The sequence below is a fragment of the Asparagus officinalis genome, chromosome 8, assembly GCF_001876935.1.
Source record: "Asparagus officinalis chromosome 8, Aspof.V1, whole genome shotgun sequence".
In the NCBI taxonomy this organism is placed as follows: domain Eukaryota; kingdom Viridiplantae; phylum Streptophyta; class Magnoliopsida; order Asparagales; family Asparagaceae; genus Asparagus; species Asparagus officinalis.
The window spans coordinates 26,965,759-26,973,268 of record NC_033801.1 but is presented as its reverse complement, the minus strand read 5'-3'; the positions used below and the strand labels follow the sequence as shown (position 1 = coordinate 26,973,268).

General features: G+C 39.5%; 1 protein-coding gene across 1 annotated transcript in view; it reads left to right on the top strand.

Moving 5' to 3' along the window:
- Positions 7–7,510, top strand: part of LOC109821042 (BTB/POZ domain-containing protein At3g49900) — a 9,730-nt gene continuing 2,226 nt past the window's right edge. The window contains 7 exon segments of the mRNA XM_020387235.1: positions 7–253; positions 365–434; positions 2,001–2,072; positions 2,074–2,349; positions 4,080–4,373; positions 6,047–6,190; positions 7,359–7,430. Of these exon segments, the coding sequence (XP_020242824.1) occupies positions 69–253; positions 365–434; positions 2,001–2,072; positions 2,074–2,349; positions 4,080–4,373; positions 6,047–6,190; positions 7,359–7,430 (1,113 nt within the window). The 5' untranslated portion in view covers positions 7–68.

Sequence of the window (7,510 nt, the reverse complement as noted above, 5' to 3'; positions counted from 1 at the left end):
ACCGAGAGAAGCACCGAAGACAAAAATAAATAAATAAAACCTTAATCAATTGAAAAGAGAGGAGAAGGATGAAAGGGTGGGATGAATTAGGTGTAGTTGACACCATCTATGAAGAAGAAGAAGAACGAGATCCGGATGCCTCCAGATCTTTATCCCTCACTCCTTCGATCACCGCGAGTCCGACCTCTCCTCGATCGACTTCGTCCTTGCTGTCGCCATCGCCGACCTCTCTCAATGCGAGGGTCGAAGAGTGGTACGCGCGTGTCGCTTCTGATTTTTATTTCTTTTTGTTTTTTTTTTTTCATCCTCCCCTTTTTATGTTGTAGTTGACCTGTTGTTCTTGGGTTCATCTCATCTATTGTAGGTCGAAGATGACCGGACGAAAGACGGATATAATCATCCGATTGCACGATCACTGCTTCTTTCTTCACAAGGTAAGATTTATTGCAAAAAAGAAAAAAAAAGATAGATAAATATATGATAGAAATTAAAACAAGTATAAAATGCAATCGGTTTCTTCTGTTTTGCTCTTATATCGACGATCTCCTCTGTTAATTTAGAAATTAACTAGCATAAACGTCAGAAGATTTTCGTCCCAAAAAAAAAAGAAAAAGAAAAAAGAAATTGACCATAGGAGGCTAAATTGTCCAAGGGGAAAAAAAAATATTTTAGCAGTTACAGAAGTGAAATTAAGGGGCTGTTTGGTTGGTTTCCTAAAAACCAAGAATAGGAAATGGGAGCATGAAAATCTCCCATTTCCTATTTTCTTCCATTTCCATCCTTAAAACTTACCCCAACATTCAATAAAATATTATTTTATCATCCAACTCATCTAATAAAATATTATTTTATCATCCAACTCATCCAATAAAATATTACTTTTATCATCCAACATCTAATAAATTATTATTTTTATCATCACATCATCCAACTCATCTCATCTCATCCCATCTCATATTTAAAAATCAATCACATTATCCAATAATATGGTGACAACTCATCTCATCTCCTTTAACTTTCATCTCCACCCATTTCCTCAAAAAAAACAAGGAAATTGATTTCCTTAAGTGTGAGTCACATCATCCAATAATATAATGACAACTCACCTCATCTCATCTCATCTCCTATTTTTAAGAATGAACCAAACACAAGAGAAAAACCTATTATAAGAAATAGGTTTCCTATTCTTTGATTTCCTTCTTTTTTAACCAATCAAACAACCTCAAAACAACTTTTTTTTAAAAATCACTCACATTATCCAATAATATTGTGACAACTCATCTCATCTCATCTCCTATTATTTAATTTCCTTCTTTTTTTAACCAACCAAACAACTATAAAACATTTTTTTAAAGGGAAAAGATGGTATTCTTTTTGGTGAACAAACAATTTGGAGTTTTCTTGAAAATATTTTGTTTTCTTGTGTCTCATCATCTCGTCTATCCAATTACCATGAATTTTTTTTCCCACCCTAGTACTTTTGTCGTCTACTCCGATTCGATGTTATTAGATCCAACGGCTGCAATTAAAGCAGGCCCCATTAATGGAGAGCCTACAAAGGACCCGACATATAGGCCCGCCCCGGTGGCATTCCACCGCAATTAATGAATGGTCCGAGGGCAGTTACTCCCAACCCCATGTCATTTTCTTTATACACTTTTTTTTTAATTAAGTGATAAATTAAGTAAAAATAATGATAAACGTACCGTCTCAGAGTAAATATTCCAGAGCTTTAAAGTAATAAATTGGAGGGCAGTTACTCCCAACCCCGTGTCATTTTCTTTGTGACTACTGGTGTAAAGTGAACAATCTTTAGCAAATGACATTTCAATGAAATTAACAGAATGATTTATTTTTATTTTTATTTTTTGGAAACTATATTGCACCTGCTCTTATTAATGGCAACTGTATTTTAGAAACTTTAATTACGTTATTACTGTTACGTTTTATAAGTTTATGACAGTAGTACGAAGCCGAACTATTTATTTTGATTTAAACAGGACCCCCTAATATCACGGAGCCGTTACCTTTGCCGGCGCCTAACGGAATCAACGGAAATCACCATTAACGCGGCCGTCAAAAATAACGGCCGAAACCTTCTCGGAGATCATCCTCTTCTGCTACGACTCCTCCATCAACTTAACGCCGTCAAACGTCGCCGCCGTCAGAATCGCTGCCGACTGGCTGGAGATGGACGTGCATAACGGCGAGGGAAACGGAGGTCTGACGTGGGTGACGCGAGATCTCTACTTCCGCCAGGAGATCGCAGGTGACGGGACGAACGCTGAGCAGGTGCTGCGCACGTGCGTACAGCTGTTGCCGGACGTCAACGGCGGCATTGCTCGCTGTTAGGTGCGTTGAGGTGGCTGGCCAGTGAGGGTGACGGGCGAGTGGATTGAGGAGCTGACGGCGTTACCGCGTGGAGGTGTTTCGGGGGGGCGAAGCCCTACGATGTCCCCTGCATCAACGCACGTATTACTATCAGCTCACTAAGTTCACCAAATCGCGTAACCGGGGGGGGGGGGGGCGTTAAGATTAGTTTAATGGTAATTTTGACTATGACCCGAAACATTAGTCATGTCATGCCGCCTCAGTTTCGAAAATAATTAGACATGAGTTGGAAAATGTAGATTTTTTCTAAAAAATAAATGTAACTGTTACTCGTTAGGAACTTGCGTTTATGATTTATGTGTATAAAAACCATATAAATACGCAGTGTCTGTCATTGATTAATGAACAATTTTTCACTGTAGACCCAAACCGAGTTTTTATTACCAAAATCGACCGATTTTTTTTTAATTATCAAAATCGATCCGTTTTATGCCACGTAAGCATAATCTCATTTCCTAATTAGTCGGGGTTGCCAACCCCGACTGTTTAGGAGTTGTTAAACCCCAATTAAATCAGGTTTAAGGCTTCTAATTAGGGTTTAACAACTCCTAAACAGTCGGGGTTGGCAACCCCGACTAATTAGGAAATGAGTTTACGCTTACGTGGCATAAAACGGGTCGATTTTGGTAATTAAAAAAAAATCGGTCGATTTTAGTAATAAAAAATCGGTTTGGATCTACAGTGAAAAATTGTTCTTGATTAATCATCATGTGATGACAATGAATGCTTGTTTTAACCGTGGCTCTAAAATAGAATTTTTGAAATTGAATAGCCTAAAAAAAGCAATAGGTCTTAGAGCTCTGAAGAAGATTTCGTACAAATATAAAATATGGTTTTTTCATATATAATCCTCACTTTTCCATATTTATAAATATACCCTTCACATTTTGGTATTTTAGCAGAGTTGCCCTCCAATTCTCTCACCTTTAGCTTGTGGACCCCTCCCACTTAACAATTTTAGCTCTTAAACGGGAATCTGTTGCAACCTTTATAAAAAAAACAATGATAGGGGCACACACTCTACCATACTCCCAACCACACCACCTCCACGGGGCCCACATGAGATATTAATTTTTAATATCTCATGTGGGCCCCGTGCACTGTAGCAAAAGAGGTGGAGTGGTTAGGAGTGTGATAGAGGGTGTGCCCCTAGTGCCTTTCTTATAAAATTTTTAATATTCTACTGTTTACAAACCAACCTCATTAAGTAAGAGGGATAAAAAATATCCAGCGTGAGAAAAATTGGGGGTAAGTTTGCAAATATCAAGATGTGAGGCGTAAATTTGAAAATATGGAAGCTCTTAGAGGTATATATGCAAAAAACCCCTATGAAGTTAACATTACATCTTATATCAGTTACACAAATAATAAAATTTTTATGGTTGGATAAAAATTTAAGGTGATATTTTCCCAGAAGTGCCTTTTGCTATCAGTCCATAGCTAAAGAAGAAGTACATCTCTTATGTTATTACTTGATCTAAAACCAACCTGCCTACAAACTTTTACACCACAGGGGATTTCGACGCAACCAAATAAAATGGTCTCTAGTTTTATAATTCAGAAATTATTATTATAATTTTTTTTATCAAAATGAAGAGCGTCCTTGTTACTATTTTTTTGATAATGCATTAATGCTTTGCTTCCAACGCACTTAATTTCGTTCGTTTTTTTCCCTTCCATCAAGACAGAACCACCAGAGAGCCTATAACAGAGAACAGAAGATCCAGCTGTGCCACTGCATAAACCCGGCCAAGCTGTCCCAGCACCTCTCCATCCACCTCGTCCAGCACCCCCGCTCCCCCTCCGCTTCATCACCTCCAATCCATCCTCCTCGACCAACCTCCAACACCCGCCCTCTCCTCCACCTCTCCGAACCACCCCCATCGAACCTCCAAGCCCCCCTCCACCCTCGGCGCCATCCTCCAGCGCGACGCCATCCTCCGCAACTCCTCCCACCTCCGCTCGTCTATCCAGGCCACATCGTTCCGCATCGAGAGCCTCGAAAGGGATCTTGACGGGCTACGGAGGAAGCTGAGATGGTCCGAGGAGAAGGGGTCGTCGAGCTTTCGGGTTGTCGGTGACGATGGTGCGAGGGGTGGTTGTGTTGAGTCCGGGAGGAGAGGGAAGGGGATCGGGCGGAAGTTGTTGGACGGGTTCAAGAGTGTGTTTAAGACTTTGCCGTCCTCGGCGGCGGAGGTGGCGACGGCGCAGAGGCACCGGAGGAATAATTCGTTTGCCTGATAGTATGGATTAGTTTTGTTCCCTCTTGTTGGTACGTAATTGGTATAGTGCAGATATATATATAATAGAAATTTAGTTGAAATCTTTATAGTTGGTGCATTGATGATTTGAAATGTTTATGGTGATTTGGATTGAGAAATTAGATGCTGAGGCTTAAACATTTGGGATCGTTTCGTTATGATTGTATGATTTTGTAATATAATTATGTTCATTGATTAGATAATGACAGTTGAAATTGAGTCCGTTAATGCAAGCGGTTAGATATGCAAGTTGATCCGATGACATTATTAAATTGTTTCATACTTCTAAAGCGTTTGAGGATCCTTCAAAGACCAGGCGAGACCGCTACAGTAAAGGCCCGTTTGTTTGCAAAAATTGGAGGGGAAAGTAGGGGAAAGGCTGCAAAAGTTCTGAAAAAATCAGAACTTTTGCGGGCTTTCCTTCTCCAATTTTTGCATCCAAACGGCCCTAATCAGCATTCAGAGAATAGAGTAACTCTTGAAGTAACTTTTCAATCTGAACTCTAGCATTATTTAATCATTGCCCCAACTTGGCTATAAGCTGGTACACAGGTTTGTTTGGCGATTGAGTATTTGGAAGAGAACCACGTAACATTCAGCTTTCCTTTGCTGTTTGATTGGTCCAAAAACTATAGAAAAAAGCCCCTAGAAAAATGACACAAGGGAAAAATATAAATTTTCCTTCACAATCAGGTGTTTGGTTTGCGAAAAATAAAAAGGAAACCGAGGGAAAGTGAAGGTGCCAGGATTTTTTCCAAGAAAATTTTGTTGGATATTTTTTTTGAAAAAGTCAAATTGACTTAATCTAATCCTCTTAAATCTCTAACTAACCCCATATTTCTCCTTAACCCTCTCCACTATCCGTTCTGTTTCTCTCCCTATATAAACTCTCTTAATCATCTCATAATTACATATTCATTTTCTCTACCTACTCTCTCTCCTCTCATCTCACGGTAAAGAAAGAAAACAGTGGAGTGAAAAATTAAAAAAAATAATAATAGAGAGATAATTCTCACGGGTTTTTCTGCTACTATATACTTAAGTGTTATTATTATTTTGGGCAACCTTCTTCATCTGAGCAGAAGCTCTGTGCTCTCGCCCAAGTACGGAGGCCGGCTGTTTCCGGGGGCTTTTACCGCTAGGGGGAAGAGGATCGACTGCGCCAGGGTGATAGGCGGGTCCTATATCTTCTAGGGCAGTGAATCACGACTGCACCCGTTCAGGCCTGGTGTTCTAACTCTTTTAATTTCAGATTTAATCTAATTAATTCTCTTTTTTGACAATAATCTAGAAGATAGATTTATTTTATTGCTGTTAATTTAAATCTGAAATTAATTACTTTTATTTAGTACATTTTTCTCTGTTAATTCTGTGTTAATGTGAAACAAATACAGATGATCAGATTAGTTACTTGGGTGACCAGGACGACGGTGGGGACGAGAGTGGTGGAATTGGAGGGCTTGCGGACGGCGTCGGAGAAGAAGGCTTGGAGTAACATGACGGCGATTAGGGTTTTGCCGGAGCCTGACTCAAGGAAGGTGATGGTGTTGCGCTCGATCGCCATCTCCAGCGCCTCAAGCTGGTAGCTGTGCGCGAATGATTGCGGATCGACTGGAGGAGGATCGTCGGTGTCAGTCGTCGCCGCATCTTGAAGGAGCTTCGGGTGCTTCGACTATTGATCGTCGTAGGATAGCAGAAGGAGGGAGAAATGAGAGGGAGAAGGAGTGGTAATTGTAAACCCTAGGTGAAACGAGAGATTTGTGTGAAAGTGTACGGACGCCCCCCTTTTCTCCCTTTTCGGCCGATTTCAGGCTTTTTATGAAGGAAACCAGAATCCTTCAAAGCTGAGCTGTCAACCTCCTTTTTCTTCTCTTTCCTTTTTCTATTTTGACCATCCAAACATCCGAATGTAAAGAAAACTGACAATTTTTCCCATGTCAGATTTCTTTTGGGGTCTTTTCTGTATTTGTTTGACCAAACAAACAGACCCTTAGGTAAAATGGCAAGGGTCTTTTGAATCTTCAAAAAGAATCCTCCCTCACTCGTTGCTAAATGAAGACCTGTGTGCCGCTTAAGCACCCGACTAGGCGCGGGGCTCTAGGTCCGATGCCCAAAAGCATTTAACGCTTTTTAGAATATTGGATTTACCCTAATGCATGGGAAATTTCGTGACTATAAGCCTATAAGGTAATAAGTGCTTAAAAACAACAATTAGTTTGAATTGATTTGTTGTAAATAATCCGTCATGTTCAGTATCTTGAGTTGATTTATTGAAGTATGTTAATTGGCTAAAAGTTGTCAGCAATTTTACCACAGCTGTTTGCCTGATTACTGCACTTATTAATGTTTCCAGAGCTAATTGATTCCGTTCTCATGTACTGGAACTTTACATACTTAGTTACAACATGGTGATAGTAGGTCTATTAACTTACTCTCTCTACCTTGTCAAAAATGGTAGCGGAATATATGGTGTCAGCTTGTTGCTGCATGATAGACAAGTTCACCCTTTGTTCTATTATGTTCACATATATATTTTGAGTGATTGGGTATTGCACATGGTTAGGCTTATCCACACGGTTAAATTATCCAATTTCCAGTGTTTTTTTTCTTTCTTGTATCTGGGAATTTACAATTTAAGTAGGAATTTCGGAAGCATGAAATCTGTACTTAGACATCTGTTTTAAATTTTTATTCCACAATTTTTAGTTTACTCTACCAATTGACTGTGTTTCAGATCCGTTTCATGAGGTGAAAAGGAAGCGTGACAAGAAAAAAGAGGTAATACTCTTTTCTACTACTCTCATATGTCGAACAGTCGAAAGCTCAAACTTCTTTTTTATTTATTTTATATCATATGA